General features: G+C 39.3%; 1 protein-coding gene and 1 pseudogene across 1 annotated transcript; one reads left to right on the top strand and one right to left on the bottom strand.

The window, feature by feature from the left end:
- The window catches only part of LOC139473681 (digestive cysteine proteinase 1-like), a 35,765-nt pseudogene extending 30,102 nt beyond the window's left edge, over nt 1-5,663 (top strand).
- A 292-nt stretch (nt 5,664-5,955) lies between these two features.
- On the bottom strand, nt 5,956-19,845 carry LOC139474602 (T-box transcription factor TBX22-like). Its single transcript, XM_071257675.1, has 8 exons — nt 19,662-19,845; nt 15,204-15,306; nt 14,879-14,995; nt 13,458-13,614; nt 13,091-13,231; nt 9,159-9,223; nt 8,861-8,955; nt 5,956-7,379 (listed from the first exon to the last, which is right to left on the bottom strand). Exons 1-8 carry the CDS (start codon nt 19,843-19,845, stop codon nt 7,018-7,020), a joined length of 1,224 nt encoding a protein of 407 aa, XP_071113776.1. The 3' UTR covers nt 5,956-7,017.
- Nucleotides 19,846-20,233: the final 388 nt, after the last annotated feature.

Genomic DNA, 20,233 nt, shown 5'->3' with positions numbered 1-20,233 from the left:
AGGTCAGAGTCCCGTGGTCTAGCCACACAGACACACTAAGTGCGGTATAGGCACCATTCAGGTCAGAGTCCTGTGGTCTAGCCATATAGACACACTAAGTGCGGTATAGCCACCATCAGGTCAGAGTCCTGTTGTCTAGCCACACAGACACACTAAGTGCGGTATAGCCACCATCGGGTCAGAGTCCCGTGGTCTAGCCATATAGACACACTAAGTGCGGTATAGCCACCATCAGGTCAGAGTCCCGTTGTCTAGCCACACAGACACACTAAGTGCGGTATAGCCACCATTCAGGTCAGAGTCCCGTGGTCTAGCCACACAGACACACTAAGTGCGGTATAGCCACCATCAGGTCAGAGTCCCGTGGTCTAGCCACACAGACACACTAAGTGCGGTATAGCCACCATCGGGTCAGAGTCCCGTGGTCTAGCCATATAGACACACTCAGTGCGACATAGTCACTATTCAGGTCAGAGCACCGTTGTCCAGCCATACAGAAAAGCTTAGCACGGCGTAGCCACCATTCAAGTCAGAGTCCCGTGGTCTAGCCATACAGACACACTAAGTGCGGTATATTTGTGATCCATGGTCTAGCCATACAGACACACTCAGTGCAGTATATTTGTTATCCATGGCCTACAGACAGACTCAATGTGGTATATTTGTTATCCATGGTATACCCATACAGACATGACCACCTTGAGGCAGACGAGGGTGAAATCATATCATAACCTTACTACCCCCTTAGCAATCTTACTCATCAAAAACTGCATTTATTATTGTCCTGAATTGACAAAATCATAGACAACATGTTGTAGGCCAAAGCATGAGGTTGAACAAGTAAAACTGAATTGAAATGACTCCTCTGTCAACTGTACAGACAATGAACATTTCGGATCTGAAGACAGGAGACGTTGTACACAATGATGCACTGGCACATGATATCCATATCAGTTTATGAAAAATACCAGCATCAGTGTTGTTAAGTATATAATTATACATTGTTCAGTTGTTACGGATGTTTCTGATGTACCTCATAACGATACTGGTAGAAGCAAGCTTCATTGTCCTAGATTTACAACATAACGATACTGCTGGTAGAAGCAGCCTTTAATGTCCTACATAGTCCACATAACGATACAAGTAGAAAATGCTTAAATGTCCTAGATTTACCACATAATACTACTACTAGAAGCATGCTTTAATGTCTTAAATGCACCACATAACGATACTGGTAGAAGCATGCTTTAATGTCCTACATTGTCCACATAACGATACCAGTAGAAGCAAGTTTCATTGTCCAAGATGCACCTCATAATGATACCAGTAGAAGCAGACTTTAATGTCCTAGATGTATCACATAGCGATACTGGTAGAAGCATGCTTAAATTCCTAGATTTACCACATGACGATACTAGTAGAAACAGGCTTTAATGTCCTAGATTTACCACATAAAGATACCCGTAGAAGCCAGCTTTAATGTCCTATATGTACCACATAACGATACTGGTAAAAGCATGCCTTAATGTCCTAGATGTACCACATAATGATACTACTAGAAGCATGCTTTAATGTCCTAGATGTAACCACATAACGATACTGGTAGAAGCATCCTTTAATATCATAGATTTACCACATGACAATACTGCTAGAAGCATGCTTTAATGTCCTAGATGCACCACCTAATGATACCAGTAGAAGCATGCTTTAATGTCCTAGATGTACCACATAACGATACTGGTAGAAGCATGCTTAAATTCCTAGATTTACCACATGACGATACTAGTAGAAGCAGGCTTTAATGTCCTGGATTTACCACATAAAGATACCAGTAGAAGCATGCTTTAATGTCCTACATTGTCCACATAACGATACTGGTAGAAGAGAGTTTCATTGTCCAAGATGCTCCACATAGCGATACTAGTACTAGCATGCTTTAATGTCCTATTTGTACCACATTACGATACTGGTAAACGCATCCTTTAATGTCCTACATTGTCCAAATAATGATACTGGTAGAAGCAAGCTTCATTGTCCTAGATTTACCACATAATACTACTACTAGAAGCATGCTTTAATGTCCTAGATGCACCACATACCGATAGTGGTAGAACCATGCTTTAATGTCCTACATTGTCCACATAACGATACTGGTAAAATCATTCCTTAATGTCCTATAGGTACCACACAATGATACTACTAGAAGCATGCTTTAATGTCCTAGATGTACCACATAACGATACTGGTAGAAGTATGCTTTGATGTCATAGATTTACCACATGACAATACTGGTAGAAGCATGCTTTAATGTCCTAGATGTACCACATAACGATACTGATATAATCAGGCTTTAATGTCCTTAATTTTCCACATAACGATACTTGTAGAAACATGCTTAAATGTCCTAGATTTAACACATAATGATACTAGTAGAAGCAGGCTTTAATGTCCTAGATGTACCACATGACGATACTAGTAGAAGCATGCTTTAATGTCATAGATTCACCACATGACGATACTAGTAGAAGCATGCTTTAATGTCCTAGATGCACCACATGACGATACTAGTAGAAGCATGCTTTAATGTCCTACATTGTCCACATAACGATACTGGTAGAAGAAAGTGTCATTGTCCAAGATGCTGCACATAATGATACTAGTACTAGCATGCTTTAATGTCCTAGATGCACCACATGACGTAACTAGTAGAAGCATGCTTTTATGTCCTACATTGTCCACATAACGATACTGGTAGAAGAAAGTTTCATTATCCAAGATTCTCCACATAATGATACTAGTACTAGCATGCTTTAATGCCCTCCATGTACCACATTATTGTACTGGTAAAAACATGCTTTAATGTCCTACATTGTCCAAATAACGATACTGGTAGAAGCAAGCTTCATTGTCCTAGATTTACAACATAATACTACTACTAAAACCATGCTTTAATGTCCTAGATGCACCACATAACGATACTGGTAGAAGCATGCTTTAATGTCCTACATTGTCCACATAACGATACTGGTAGAAGCAAGTTTCATTGTCCAAGATGCACCACATAATGATACTAGTACTAGCATGCTTTAATGTCCTACATTGTCCACATAACGATACCAGTAGAAGCAAGCTTCATTGTGCTAGATTTACAACATAATAGTACTACTAGAAGCATGCTTTAATGTCCTAGATGTACCACATAACGATACTGGTAGAAGCATGCTTTAATGTCCTACATTGTCCACATAACGATACTGGTAGAAGCAAGTTTCATTGTCCAAGATGCACCACATAATGATACTAGTACTAGCATGCTTTAATGTCCTATATGTACCACATAACGATACTGGTAAAAGCATGCCTTATTGTCCTAGATGTACCACATAATGATACTACTAGAAGCATGCTTTAATGTCCTAGATGTACCACATAATGATACTAGCAGAAGCAGGCTTTAATGTCCTAGATGTTCCACATAATGATACTGGTAGAAGCAGACTTTAATGTCCTTTATTCTCCACATAACGATACTGGTAGAAGCAAGCTTCATTGTCACAGATTTACCACATAATACTACTACTAGAAGCATGCTTTAATGTCATAGCTGCACCGCATAACGATACTGGTAGAAGCATGCTGTAATGTCCTACATTGTCCACATAACGATACTGGTAGAAGCAAGTTTCATTGTCCAAGATGCTTCACATAGCGATACTAGTACTAGCATGCTTTAATGTCCTATATGTACCACATTACGATACTGGTAAAAGCACGCTTTAATGTCCTACATTGTCCAAATAACGATACTGGTAGAAGCAAGCTTCATTGTCCAAGATGCTTCACATAGCGATACTAGTACTAGCATGCTTTAATGTCCTATATGTACCACATAACGATACTGGTAAAAGCATGCCTTGATGTCCTAGATGTACCACATAATGATACTACTAGAAGCATGCCTTATTGTCCTAGATGTACCACATAATGATACTACTAGAAGCATGCTTTAATGTCCTAGATGTACCACATAATGATACTAGCAGAAGCAGGCTTTAATGTCCTAGATGTTCCACATAATGATACTGGTAGAAGCAGACTTTAATGTCCTTTATTCTCCACATAACGATACTGGTAAAAGCATGCCTTGATGTCCTAGATGTACCACATAATGATACTACTAGAAGCATGCTTTAATGTCCTATATGTACCACATAACGATACTGGTAAAAGCACGCTTTAATGTCCTACATTGTCCAAATAACGATACTGGTAGAAGCAAGCTTCATTGTCCTAGATTTACCCCATAATACTACTACTAAAACCATGCTTTAATGTCCTAGATGCACCACTTAACGATACTGGTAGAAGCATGCTTTAATGTCCTACATTGTCTACATAACGATACTGGTAGAAGCAAGTTTCATTGTCCAAGATGCACCACAAAATGATACTAGTACTAGCATGCTTTAATGTCCTATATGTACCACATAACGATACTGGTAAAAGCATGCCTTGATGTCCTAGATGTACCATATAATGATACTACTAGAAGCATGCTTTAATGTCCTAGATGAACCACATAATGGTACTGATAGAAGTATGCTTTTATGTCCTAGATGTGCCACATGACGATACTAGTAGAAGCAGGCTTTAATGTCCTAGATGCACCACATGACGATACTAGTAGAAGCATGCTTAAAGCATCCTAGATGTACCACATAACGATACTGATGTAATCGGCTTCAATGTTCTTAATTGTCCACATAACGATACTTGTAGAAACATGGTTAAATGTCCTAGATTTACCACATAATGATACTAGTAGAAGCATGCTTTAGTGTTGTAGATGTACCACATGACGATACTAGTAGAAGGATGCTTAGAGCATCTTAGATGTACCACATAACGATACGGGTAATAGCATGCTTTAATGTCCTAGATGTACCACATAACGATACTGATATAATACAGGCTTTAATGTCCTTAATTGTCCACATAACGATACTGGTAGAAACATGCTTAAATGTCCTAGATTTACCACATAATGATACTAGTAGAAGCAGGCTTTAATGTCCTAGATTAATACATACCGATGCTGGTAAAAAGCATGCTTTAATGTCCTAGATTTACCACATAGCGATACTGATAGAATCAGGCTTTAATGTCCTAAATATACCACAGGACGATACCGGTAAAAGCAAGCTTGAATGTCCTAGATTTACCACATAACGATACTGATTGAATCAGGCTTTAATGTCCTAAATTTACCACAGAACGATACTGGTAAAAGCAAGCTTTAATGTCCTAGATTTACCACATAACGATATTGATAAAAACATGCTTAAATGTCCTAAATTTACCACAGAACGATACTGGTAGAAGCAGGCTTTAATGTCCTAGTTTGTTCTAAAGTCGTCTATGAGAGGTTGACTTCTTGAATATGGGCTATGTTAGACCCCATCCACACATATGGATTGTAATATTCCACTTCAAGTAATCAATTACTGTATCGCAGATCTGCACCATCAACTTGTGTCACCTTGGATTTTCATCAAGCCTCACTAGCCCCGCACCGGAGACACGCCTCACTAGCCCTGCACCGGAGACAAGCCTCACTAGCCCCGCACCGGAGACAAGCCTCACTAGCCCCGCACCGGAGACAAGCCTCACTAGCCCCGTACCGGAGACAAGCCTCACTAGCCCCGCACCGGAGACAAGCCTCACTAGCCCCGTACCGGAGACAAGCCTCACTAGCCCTGCACCGCTATTTCCTTTGTTATAAGCCCAAGAAATATTTCGCTGTCAACGATATGTTTGTTAAAAACGTGTTTTTGTTGACGTCAGGTGTTCCCTAGAATTGAATAAATATATCAAAAACTCTTAATTCATATACATTTGACACGGTGCTGTTACCAGGGAATCGGTTCTTGGGGTGAAGGAAGGACAAAGTTGGAATCACTGTTTCAGAACATTTAATACATAACATTAAAACAGTAGACCCCCAAAAATACACAATGAGTGGAAAAGCTACTCGACATCACAAGCACAACGATGTGTGGAGATTCCAGCTCAGACGTACTTTGGTGAACACCCGTCTAGCTCAACATCCGAACACTTCCTTCGAGCGGAACATCCTACTCGCGAGCGAGCATCAGACTGTTGTATTTACAGGCCGCAAGACACTTTATACATTTACACAATGGGCGAGATAGCTTCTTGGTCCACTGGAAATGTCAAATTTTAAAGTTGCCGAAACGTTTGCAATACTGGTAACGTCAACCAAGCTAAAAAGGCTTACGTTTAGCCTTTCTTCCTTCATATACATTTGACCTGATCAGATACAAAATTATGACTAAAATGAGGGAACGCTTCAAGAAAAATCTAACCATGAGCACGTCCCTGGCCAAACACGCTGTTTTTAGCCTAAGTCTGTACTGTATGTATCTAAATACCCCAAGGAAATCAGTTTGGGTCAAAGACTTGGTCATCTTCAAATATTAGTAAAACGCTTCCTGGAATATCTAAAATTAGTCATTTTTGCACATTTGGCCTTACCTATACACTTAACATCGTTATAGTGAGTGAGTGAGTTGGGTTTAACACCGCTTTTAACAGTATTCCAGTTATATCACGGCGTGTCAGCTTAATGTGGGAGGAAAGCCCGAAGTGATACAGGTCTCAGACGTTTACCACTTCGGTGAAACCCACGAGCACGGGTATGGTGCTAACAAACCTAGAAACATAACTGGGGCGAACCGGGATTCGAACCAACAATCATAGGTTTCTGGCGTGCCCAAGAGACGCAACTCTGCACAGCTAATTGCGGCGCCTCAGACGACTGGGCCACCCATGCCCCCTAACATCGTTATAAGTCACATCTTATGCATATGAACACATCTGATAAATCTCGAAATAATTTGTAAAAGCCTTCTTCACTTCTTGAACTATACATATCAATTGGACCAAAATTTACAGATCTCTCCACGTAAGTCCTCAGTTCCCGGTCGAGCGCCTGTGCTAAGTGTCAATTTTCAACACATGTTTAATGTCAGCCTTAGAGTCAGGTTTAATGTCGGTCTGGTAGTCTGGGAATGTTTGTTGGTATGAGTATGGTTCATACACTCCAGGGTACTGAAGGGTGGGATGCTTCCAGTAGGGGACGGAAGAGCAAACATCACACACAGATTTTGCTGGCTCCTTCATCTCGTCATCACGTGACAAGCTATAGCAACAAGCCGATACTCCGTAGATCGAGACTGGGACACACTGTACATGGAAGTGATTGGTTGATGGTTGTGCATGCAACGAATGGTCTGTTGTGGTCGTGTGAACTACACGAGTCGGCATTGGTTTGAAGATTTTCTTTGGCAGATCTGATGCTGCAAGTAAAACAATTAAAAACAACATAATATTCATATCGCTGTTTGTAAATTGTGAAAATGTGAATAAAACCTATACCTTGTTTAAATGTCACCAGACACAAAATACACACATATAATATGGCAGTTTTACAACGGTTTTAACTTGTCATAGGACTTCCGTGTCTCTTTATCTAGAGACATAAACAACGATGTCAAATCATGTACATGGTTATACATTGCAATTTAATTTAGATTGACAAAACTTAGTTCTACATACTAATGGACAGTTGAATAGGATTTAATCTTCTGCAGCGTTGCTAAGTTAACATTTAACTTCATCAATGTTAATTTTGTTCTTTGCATTTTGATTTGTGAGTGAGTGAGTGAGTTGGGTTTAACGCCTCTTTTAACAGTATCCCGATTGTATCAGGGCTTAATTTTCATGGAATCTTTCTTTCGCCATTTTTTTTTATCCCAGCCAAGGTTCTTAGAATATGTATCACGAACTGACGGATATAACGAACTGTTTTTTTTATCTCAGCCCTAAGCTGTGTATATGCTGTATATATGCTTATCACGAGCAACGGTTATAACGAACTAAAATTAATGTTCCCTTTGAGTTCGTTATAACGGCAGTTTTCTGAATGTATATATTATAAGGGATATACATACATGAGATAGATCTGATTATAGGGGATTTACGGTTATGAGGTAGTTAGGAGTATAAGGGATATACATATATTCATGAGGTAGACAGGGTTATAAGGGATATACATACATTCATGATGTAGACAGGGTTATAAGGGATATACATACATTCATGATGTAGACAGGATTATAAGGGATATACATACATTCATCATGTAGACAGGGTTATAAGGGATATACATTTTTCATCATGTAGACAGGATTATAAGGGATATACATACATTCATCATGTAGACAGGGTTATAAGGGATATACATACATTCATGATGTAGACATGATTATAAGGGATATACATGCATTAATGAGGTTGACATGGTTATAAAGGATATATATATATTAATGAGGTAGACAGGGTTATAAGGGATATACATACATTCATCATGTAGACAGGGTTATAAGGGATATACATACATTCATGATATAGATATGACTACAAGGAATATACATACATTCATCATGTAGACAGGATTATAAGGGATATACATACATTCATCATGTAGACAGGATTATCAGGAATATACATACATTCATCATGTAGACAGGATTATAAGGGATATATATACATTAATGAGTTTGACAGGATTATAAGGGATATACATGCATTCATGATATAGATATGACTACAAGGGATATACATACAGTCATCTTGTAGACAGGATTATAAGGGATATACATACATTCATCATGTAGACAGGATTATAAGAGATATACATGCATTAATGAGGCTGACATGGTTATAAAGGATATATATATATACATTAAAGAGGTAGACAGGGTTATGAGGGATATACCTTCTTTAGGTAGACATCGTTTCCTGGAAGAAGTGTCGTTTTTTCTGAGAATCATGTAACTACATAGAGATGACATGACGGCCTCAAGGGACGTCCTGAAGGAAACACACAGGATTATATGAAAGATATACGTGTATGTCATTGAAAAAGGTTATAGTAGTGTAAAACCTTTTGTAATTAGTTATAGCATTTGAGACACATCAGACGCAATGTAAGCTAGAATAATCACATTAGATAGCTAAACTATCTGTTGACGTTGCACTATCACTCTGATCACTCTGATATAAGTCAGAAGTACCTGCTCTTGTCGGATTCTCGGAACCCCTTGGCAAAAGGGTTTCTTGCGATCTTAAGCCTGGTTATCTGCAAGAACAAAGAGTGATTGTACGAGGAAGATATCAGCGTCTGGGTTGTGTGAGTAGAGAGAAGTGGGACAGATACACATAGATAGCCATGTCGTGGGAACATCGCGTTTACAGATGGTGTTAAGGCAAGAGGGCGCTGGTAGGAAGATATTGGTAGCATGTCAGTGTCGTGTATCGCACTACCAGCAGCGAGTTTCAGCATTGATGGTTAAATAAAAAAATATCAACTAGCACTTTCGCTCACCACGTAAAATCCAAAGCGTGACAGTCAACTTGCTGTTTAATAATCTTTGGAAACGTTAAAGAAGTGATGGTAACTCACATTTATGTGAAATATCCCATTGTAATACTTATATTTGTAAGATATCTTATTTTCATTGTAAGCAATGGTCAAAGGGCAAAAGTTGCATCTCCAAACAATTAAAATTATAATAATTAACACACAATTTGAGCTCGATCACCTTTTAAGACGGTTGAATCTGAACAACCCAAAATAACACAATATATAATCCCTTAGCCATTTCGAAATTAATTGTTCAATGTATACAAAATAACGACCTTTTAGTTACATTAACAAATTCAAGTCACACAATGATCCTCCGCATACAGCTTCAGCTGTGTTAGGAAAATATAAGTGTCATGTTATGTTCCTACTCATTAAGTGTCAGCTAGAGTGTGAATATATCCGAGTCATGTTAAGATTCGACACATGAAGCCATGTTATGGTGCCAGCCAGCCAGCCTCCTACACTTCCGCCTCATCCATTCAGTGGAAGAGTTAACAGACAGACATAGGATGAACAACGCGCAATGTCATAAGTCGGACCATCGGCTTTGGTGAACTACAAATTAGTTAAATTATTTGATATAATTAAAAATGTGTATGATTTATCAAGGTAAATTGGAACAGAAAAACTAAAAGTATTTGATAAGGAATACTAACGATGCAATGGATGCTCGAGTAGGGGCGTCCTCTTTTATTAGAGTGCTGTTACAGATACGCTTTGTAAGAGTTTTCTTAAAAGATACGCCTGTCTGATTTTCGTGAGAATTAAAACAGATAACATCTTCATCGTCACCCCACACGACGTAGGGTCGGGGGTTGAGTCACTTCAGATTTGCAGCCACCCTTTAGTACCATGACACCAACTATCAACACTATCGAGGAATAAAGGAAGTATTATCAAGAACTTTTGTTTGTCTGCTGATAACGTGAGTTGAACAATACTCTGATATCAGTATGTCATCGACGTATTAACACCCGCTACAGATTTACCAGACAACCACTGTGGCGCTACAATATTCACTCATGGCGCCACCGCCGTCATATCTGACGTGTTCTCAATTTGGGGTAAAGAATATCGAACAACCACACCCAGAATATATAGGTGATCTTATCTACTTCGTATTGGCCAAATTGGTGTTACATTTACACAGACGGATCCTCAGATCCGATCTCCAAACACACAGGTTTCGGAGTCCACATCACACAACCAACTAAAGCCACACAATCCTACCGACTCCCAAACAATCAATCACTATTCACAGCCGAACTAATGGGCATGGCCTGAGCCCTTCATAATCAACAATCTAAAAAACAACAAAAAATCCTAATACTTACCGACTCGCTCAGTGGACAACAAGCCCTCCAAAATAAAAACACCAAAAACCGCGCTGAACTAATAAATCAGATACTAAAAAGCTCAAACGATTTAACTAAGGCAGGCAAACAAATAGTATTCATTTGGATCCCCGCCCACGTAGGAATATACGGCAATGAAAACGCCGATAAAGCAGCTAAACTATCCCTTAAAATCCCAGAAATAAGCTTAAACCTACCCATCTCCAAATCAGAAATTAACAGTGCTAACAAACAAAAAAACACCCAAAATGGCATAACCTATATCAAAACTCAAACAGCCAAATCAAAAAGGTTCTAAAAGAAACCCCTTACCAAACCAAAAATTCTACATCCGTCCAAAAAAATCGACAGAGTAATTACTAAACTCCAAACAGGACATACCAAGCTAAATAACCACCTCAAAATAATAAGAAAACACGCACCAGGAACCTGTCCACATTGCAAACAACAAGAAACCCCAGAACACGCACTCATACACTGCACCCTCTACCTAACACACCGAACTACACTACAAACCACCCTAAATCTAAATAAGGCTCTTTCTCTAGAAGCAATCCTAAACCCACAAAATAAAATAGAAAAATTAAAAGCCTTAGGCGTATACTTAATCAAAACAGGACTAATAAATCGCATTTAAAACCCCAATAAACTACCAAAACCAGACCACATAATCAAACTAACAAACTTCCATACTCAGGTCCCTTAGTTCGTCCCCCAAACTCTGTTGGCATTTTATCCAAATTTCCAAATTTCCAAAATTCTATATAAGCAACCACTAAAACACCCCTACTGGATTGCCAAACAACTTTTTCCCCTTTTCGGAAATAAATAAAATGGCTTGGCCGGGCCCGTGTGCGAAATACGCTTCAGTCGGAAAGCGCACGTAAAATCTCCAATATAGGTAAGTAAGTAAGTACTTCGTATTGAAGAACACCAACAGAACAACTACAATTATATAGGTTGTCAGATCTACATCGTGATGAAGAACACCAACAGAACAACTACAATTATATAGGTTGTCAGATCTACATCGTGATGAAGAACACCAACAGAACAACTACAATTATATAGGTTGTCAGATCTACATCGTGATGAAGAACACCAACAGAACAACTACAATTATATAGGTTGTCAGATCTACATCGTGATGAAGAACACCAACAGAACAACTACAATTATATAGGTTGTCAGATCTACATCGTGATGAAGAACACCAACAGAACAACTACAATTATATAGGTTGTCAGATCTACATCGTGATGAAGAACACCAACAGAACAACTACAATTATATAGGTTGTCAGATCTACATCGTGATGAAGAACACCAACAGAACAACTACACATATAGGTTGTCAGATCTACATCGTGATGAAGAACACCAACAGAACAACTACAATTATATAGGTTGTCAGATCTACATCGTGATGAAGAACACCAACAGAACAACTACAATTATATAGGTTGTCAGATCTACATCGTGATGAAGAACACCAACAGAACAACTACAATTATATAGGTTGTCAGATCTACATCGTGATGAAGAACACCAACAGAACAACTACAATTATATAGGTTGTCAGATCTACATCGTGATGAAGAACACCAACAGAACAACTACAATTATATAGGTTGTCAGATCTACATCGTGATGAAGAACACCAACAGAACAACTACACATATAGGTTGTCAGATCTACATCGTGATGAAGAACACCAACAGAACAACTACAATTATATAGGTTGTCAGATCTACATCGTGATGAAGAACACCAACAGAACAACTACAATTATATAGGTTGTCAGATCTACATCGTGATGAAGAACACCAACAGAACAACTACAATTATATAGGTTGTCAGATCTACATCGTGATGAAGAACACCAACAGAACAACTACAATTATATAGGTTGTCAGATCTACATCGTGATGAAGAACACCAACAGAACAACTACAATTATATAGGTTGTCAGATCTACATCGTGATGAAGAACACCAACAGAACAACTACAATTATATAGGTTGTCAGATCTACATCGTGATGAAGAATACCAACAGAACAACTACAATTATATAGGTTGTCAGATCTACATCGTGATGAAGAACACCAACAGAACAACTACACATATAGGTGATCAGATCTATATTGATCGTTCAAGACATTCAGTATTTTTTGGGGAAAAAGCTGCGGCTAAATTATATACTTCGGGTATGTTTCAGACTTACCTCTTGATTCTGATAAGCTGTTACTGCCATGAAGGCCGTCTGTGGAAAGGATGTCACAAAGTGAGCTTGTACTTCAAGGTGAGAGTTGAGAAGGTACACGTGGATGCGGGGGATGTACTTCTGCATGGACACCAGTGAGATCTTAACAGGAAATACTGACGTGCAAATCATGACATTCATCATTCTCGAAACATCTGATGCGTATGTTTCCACATGCTTCACAGATATATATATTGACTAATGCGGAACAGGTTATACTTGCGCTGCGAGATTATATAATGACACGATACAGAAACGAGTTGCATCTCAAAATAGTAACGTTAAATCTCTATGCATGGTTCACCTTGACATCCTCCACCTGACTTACCTGTCCCTGTTGGGGATCATCTCTGTTGGTCAGTTTCAGCTTTTCGAACGAGATGACCTGATTGATTAAGTGGCGGCCACCTAGTGGGCAATCCGGGTGGCTGTAGCGTTGGTCAGCTGGCGGCGGGTCCCCCGTGCCTGCCACCATCCATTTAGAACTGCACAAAAATGCAAAAATGCCTCGTAGCATTTTGTAGGATGCTGCCGTGAATAATAAAACCGACATTGATAATTTTGTACTTGACATATTGGGACTAGTGTATGTACATATGGTAGACACATTGGAACTAGTCTCTGTACATATGGTAGACATATTGGAACTAGTGTATGTACATGTGGTAGACATATTGGAACTAGTGTATGTACATGTGGTAGACATATTGGAACTAGTGTATGTACATGTGGTAGACATATTGGAACTAGTGTATGGACATGTGGTAGACATATTGGAACTAGTGTATGTACATGTGGTAGACAAATTGGAACTAATGTATGGACACGTGGTAGATATATTGGAACTAGTGTATGGACATGTGGTAGACATATTGGAACTAGTCTCTGTACATATGGTAGACATATTGAAACTAGTCTCTGGACATGTGGTAGACATATTGGAACTAGTGTATGTACATGTGGTAGACATATTGGAACTAGTGTATGTACATGTGGTAGACATATTGGAACTAGTCTCTGTACATATGGTAGACATATTGGAACTAGTCTCTGGACATATGGTAGACATATTGGAACTAGTGTATGGACATGTGGTAGACATATTGGAACTAGTCTCTGTACATATGGTAGACATATTGGAACTAGTCTCTGGACATGTGGTAGACATATTGGAACTAGTGTATGTACATGTGGTAGACAAATTGGAACTAATGTATGGACACGTGGTAGACATATTGGAACTAATGTATGTACACGTGGTAGACATATTGAAACTAGTCTCTGTACATATGGTAGACATATTGGAACTAGTCTCTGGACATGTGGTAGACATATTGGAACTAGTGTATGTACATGTGGTAGACAAATTGGAACTAATGTATGGACACGTGGTAGACATATTGGAACTAATGTATGTACACGTGGTAGACATATTGGAACTAGTCTCTGTACATATGGTAGACATATTGGAACTAGTCTCTGGACATGTGGTAGACATATTGGAACTAGTGTATGTACATGTGGTAGACAAATTGGAACTAATGTATGGACACGTGGTAGACATATTGGAACTAATGTATTGACACGTGGTAGACATATTGGAACTAATGTATGGACACGTGGTAGACATATTGAAACTAGTCTCTGTACATATGGTAGACATATTGGAACTAATGTATGGACATGTGGTAGACATATTGGAACTAGTGTATGTACATGTGGTAGACACATCGGTCTTGATGTATGTACCTGTGGTAGACATATCGGTACTTGTGATTATCCAGTGCTTGGAAGTCCAGAGACACGCGGTACGCCATATCTTCCCTCACTCCAAGGATCCGCACCCTCACCGCAGGAAACATTCTCCTACGTAACAAATATAACAATGTCCACATGTTATATTCGGATTGCATGCACCCAGTGTTGAAAGTAGAAAGTTGCACATTGTAAGGCAACTATGGAGAGATATGAGGTTGATAGTAGTGTGTCGGCAGTGCAAGATACTGAAGCCATACCTGGCACAGAGTTTCTATAATGCCAGTGTATCTCTTCCACCCTTAACTGCTAGTCTCACCTGCCAGACTTGGTGATGATCATCTCTGTGCCCAGGCGGTGGAAGGCACGCCACAGCTCACCGTGACAGAGTTCCACCTGCACCTCATGTCTCCCACTCTCATCTACAACATGCAAGGATGTGACAAGTAACACGACATCCATAGCGATATGCATGAACATAAGGCGTGACTTGCAAGGTATCCATAGTGACATGCACAGACATAAGACGTTACGTACAAGGTATCCGTAGTGACATGTACAGACATAAGACGTTACGTGCAAGGTATCCATGGGGACATGTACAGATATAAGACGTTACGTGCAAGGTATCCATGGTGACATGCACAGACATAAAGCGTTACGTGCAAGGTATCCATAGTGACATGCACAGATATAAGACGTTACGTGCAAGGTATCCATGGTGACATGCACAGACACAAGGCGTGACTTGCAAGGAATGGCGTGAGACTGCCATAAGGCGACTAAATTGTCGGAGAATAATTGTACTCCCCTTCGACAAGTATCATGAATTCCAGCGGCCAAACTCATTAATAAAAAGTGAAAAAATTGGGCTTAACACATAGCTCTGTGTTAGACAAATCGGACAGTCGAAAGACCGTGTAACAGACGAGTACATAAACATAATCATATTCAACATTTTAACATTCTATTTGACAGAAGTCTACAAATGCAACATGGAATCTACGTCTACTATTACCTAAATATTTTGTATACAGGCAGTAAGTGTGAACAGGATATCCGATGTCGCATATCCAGGTCTAAAACCTGCTTGTTCCTCGCGTTATTATTTGAGAAGGACTACTATAACTCATGTATTTAACTTGCTTCCAAAATCATTTACTGTCATTAAGCAATGTCTCCTAGATATGCAGCTGTTCTTTCTTAAAAGAAGTACTTTTATATCAAGTGATAGACTTGTATCTTTTTAAGTTGCTTAAATGTTATTAATAAAACAGAACTTTTACAGCTTCTGTGCCCACTCGCCGGGCCTCCAGCTTACTATTATGACATTCTTTATTATACGATTTCCGTATGGTGTATCTTTTAGTAGACCTAGCATTCTGTTTGGATATAGAGGCCACACGCGGACATAAGACGTTACTTACATGGTACCCATAGTGACACGTAGTTGTTATAGGCCCTAGGTCAGCCTCGGCGTTGCCTCAGGCCAATATGACTGACCTTGGACCTATAAGAAGGCCAATATGAAAACACCCATATAATAACACAGTAGTAACGTATATCCAATATTGATAAGACTGGAGATATCGCGTGAGTGGAATCAAACGATATCTCCGTGGAAGTATTGCTTTTCTGGTCGCCATTGGGTCGATTGACATTAATGACAGCTTGAAATCAGGCAGATTTGTCTTGGACACATCTTCATTAAATTTACTAACTTAAAAAAGCGAAATGACCGTCGAAATACCAAGCTTTTAAGCGGATAATGCTTAGTGATAATTTGATTAGATTGGTTTCCATTCGATGCTGCAATAGACTTGAGCGCGACATCAAGCCAAATTCCGACAACCAGCCTAGAAATGTGAGTGAGTGACGCCCTCCTTCCCAGAGTACCTTATGCTAACCTAGTATTAGTAGTTGGTGTGATGTTAATTAAGTTATCACTGCAGTGCGATTGAATGCAAGGCCAAAGAGGTTCAATATCTCGGAGGTAGTATAGCAACGATCCACGACGTGGGGGTCCAATGACTCGCATATTCAACCAATACACCGAGCCTGGCTACCCCCTACAGTCGAGCAAACCATTTCGTATTGATTTTCCATTGATGTCGTACATGTTCATTAAAGGGATAATTACTGATCCTGTGTGATATATAAAATACCACCCTGTGTCTATGATATTATAATGTTGAGATTTACTACATGTATTTACATCAAATACAACACTAATAGCGTGACAAACATTCCGAACCTTCAGTCTGGTTAATTAATTAGCCCATTCCAAGTTTAATTATGACCCACCCCCTGCATCATTATGCCGTCAGAGAGTCATCTTCCCGAGGCAAGGGTGTTAACTGACTTTAAAAGTGGAAACTGGACTTTTACAGTCAGTTAACTCCTTTGCCTTGGGAATATGTCGAAGAGAATTCGTAGCATCGAGATAAACGAGCTCTAATAATTTAGTGTTGTTACAGTGCTTACTTTCTTACTTAGTTTGGGTTTTAAAGTGCGCTATCCGACATATGCGTATTTCTCGCACGGGCCTGCCAGGGAATTAAGTGTTGTCGTTGGTTGGTTGGTTTGTTGTTTAACGCCGCACTCAGCAATATTCCAGGTAAATGACGGAGGTCTGTAAATAATCGAGTCTTGACCAGACAATCCAGTGATAGACATCATGACTATCGATCCACGCATTTGGGATACGATGACATGCATCAACCAAGTCAGCAAGCCTGACCACCCGATCCCGTTAGTCGCCTCTTACGACAAGCATAGTCGCCCTTTACGGCAAGCATGGGTTGCTGAAGACCTATTCTACCCCGGATCTTCACGGGTCCATTTAGTGATATAGTCGAGAAGAGTATAATCGAAAGGTAAAGCAACCTGGAGGGGCGGTTTGGTCGCTTAATTAATTTTTGTTGAAAATTGGAATTTTGAAATATGCCATACTAAAAAGGTGGGGGAACTAAAGGAGTTTGTGAGGTTGTGTGGTTGTGTTTTTTGTTTTATTGGTAGCTTGTTTTTTTAAATGTTGCTGAATAGGCCTGTTTTGATTAGATAAATGCCTAGTATTTTATGGGTTTGTAAGTTATTTAAGGGGGTTAGTAGAGTTGCTGGTGTCATCTGGTTGTTGTAGATTTGTGTGGATTTGAGTGTTGTTCTGTGTTGTTGGTAATGTGTTCAATGTAGTATTGCGAGTTCAGGAGTTTCTATTTGGTTGCAATCTGGGCATTTACCGTTTTGATGGGTTTTTTTTAATTTGGTGTAAGTGTGAGTTTAGTTTAGTGTGGCCTGTTTGTGATTTAGTTACTGCCCTGTCGATTGTTTTGGTTTTATGATGGATTTGTTTGTTTTTTTGAGTGGCTTTTGTAGCAGGTGTTTTAGTTTTCAGTTTGATTCCTGATGGGTTTTTTGCCACTTTTGGAGGATTTGTAATTTCTATTTTAGATATTGGAAGGTTGATACTTACTTCTTCTAATTTTAATGCTGATTTGGCTGCTTTGTCGGCGTGTTCGTTACCAAACACTCCAACGTGAGCAGGGATCCAAACTATTTCTATGTTTCAGTGTACTTATATTATAATTAATGTGACAAACAAAAGTGTATTTTCACCTTTGCAGCGGTCTAATAAAATCAATTGTCTATTTCGTCACCTTCACGTTAACCTCCTTGTATATACTTGCCCACTGCCCAGTTGATCCCTCTATTGTATGTCAACTCTGATAGCTCTATCTATGGTATGGAGTGAGTCTAGCCAACCATGCTACGTGTCATAATAACTTATTATATTGTTTTGACATGACATCATCGTCAAGTGTTATTATTCCGATGAGGACTATAAAATGACCCCCCTGATTTGTAGAAGAAAACATCTGTACTTGCGCTCCGTGCATTGACCCACTGTTGGAAACCCTCTTGTTGTCGCATCTAGATCAATAAATATATGTTAAAAGTGTTTATGCCTGAATTATGGTTGGATTAAGTCCACATAACATTTTAATTCGCAAGAGCTTGGCGTTCTCGGTGTCAGCAGGGGCTGTTTGATGTTAAACATTAAAATGATCCAAAAATATCAACGATCATGTAAGAGTAATTCAAAATAGAACGGCTTTAGCTGCAACCGTTTTGGTGGGGAAACAACACCGTCCCATTATCTGGTATACGCGATATGTAGGTGTGAGCTTTATCATCAGCTTGTCATAGATAATACTGTCATCACCTGTACCGTTATTGAATACTTTATGTGTGATATTTATTTCGATCATCTGTGTTTAGGTTCTTATAGCGGTCAACGGTCAACGGTCAACTGTCTAGACAGCTATCTGTAACCGACCTGCACTTGGTAAGAAGTAACTTGAATGTTGTGACACAAATCAGGTCAATAAAAAACAGGTAAATAGTCAAATAATAAAACAGAAAATACATTACACATATTTCCAAATGTCTTGCTGAGATTTAAAAATGTGACGTCATCAAAAAGTCTCCAGGGTTTGGTTATAAAGTATTCAGTCACAATCCTCGTTCATCCCGTGTACCATTTCTCCATTTTATATGTCTCAGTATTTTCACTGTCCATTTCAATCACTTTTGGCGACCTTGATTCTCATGATGTCAATATTCTCATGTGTGCATATATAAGGTTTCAACACTTTAAGTCTGTCTCGAAATTAACGCTAATTTTAGTAAACTGATCTCCTCGTCTTAACGTATACTGTGAAAGTGGGAGCCTCGCCATACACCGTCTTAACGTATACTGTGAAAGTGGGAGCCTTACCATGCACCGTCTTACGGAACTGGCCAAAATCTGCTGCACATGCCTCCTGCAAGCAGTGACGTCCGCCACTACGAGGTATGTCGGTCTGGTTGTCGGGTTTTCCTAGCAACTGCTCTACGGAGAAAGCGCGCGCCTTAGCACTGAGCATCGTTACTTGTCCAAATTGTGAATGGACGAAAAGCATGGCCCAGTTCATTTGTAACAGAAACAGAGATAGCATACCCATCATTTCATTGGTCAACCCGATTATACACTGAGGTCATCAAATGCCCTCACATGAGACAGATAGCACACCCATGTCCTTGCTGAAACAACCTGTTGATATCATGTTCAGTGTTATTATGATCCTTATGAAACTTGGCGTGATGTACACAGCCTGGCTACATCAATAATGACTTTGAGCATGGGGTGGGATATATGTTCAACAGACACAAGAGGATGTATTTCATAATTTTTCGCCATCCCATTCTCGCTCCCTTTTCAGCACTAGGAAATATGGAGTATTACATTAAACTTTACACATAACTTTATGGTGGAGAAACCACTTACAATTATGCATCAGACAATCATAT

This window comes from Haliotis cracherodii, unplaced genomic scaffold (genome assembly GCF_022045235.1).
Source record: "Haliotis cracherodii isolate W230 unplaced genomic scaffold, xgHalCrac1.p SCAF_3, whole genome shotgun sequence".
Classification (NCBI taxonomy): domain Eukaryota; kingdom Metazoa; phylum Mollusca; class Gastropoda; order Lepetellida; family Haliotidae; genus Haliotis; species Haliotis cracherodii.
Note: the sequence above shows the minus strand (reverse complement) of the source record. Positions and strands in the feature narration are given on the sequence as shown.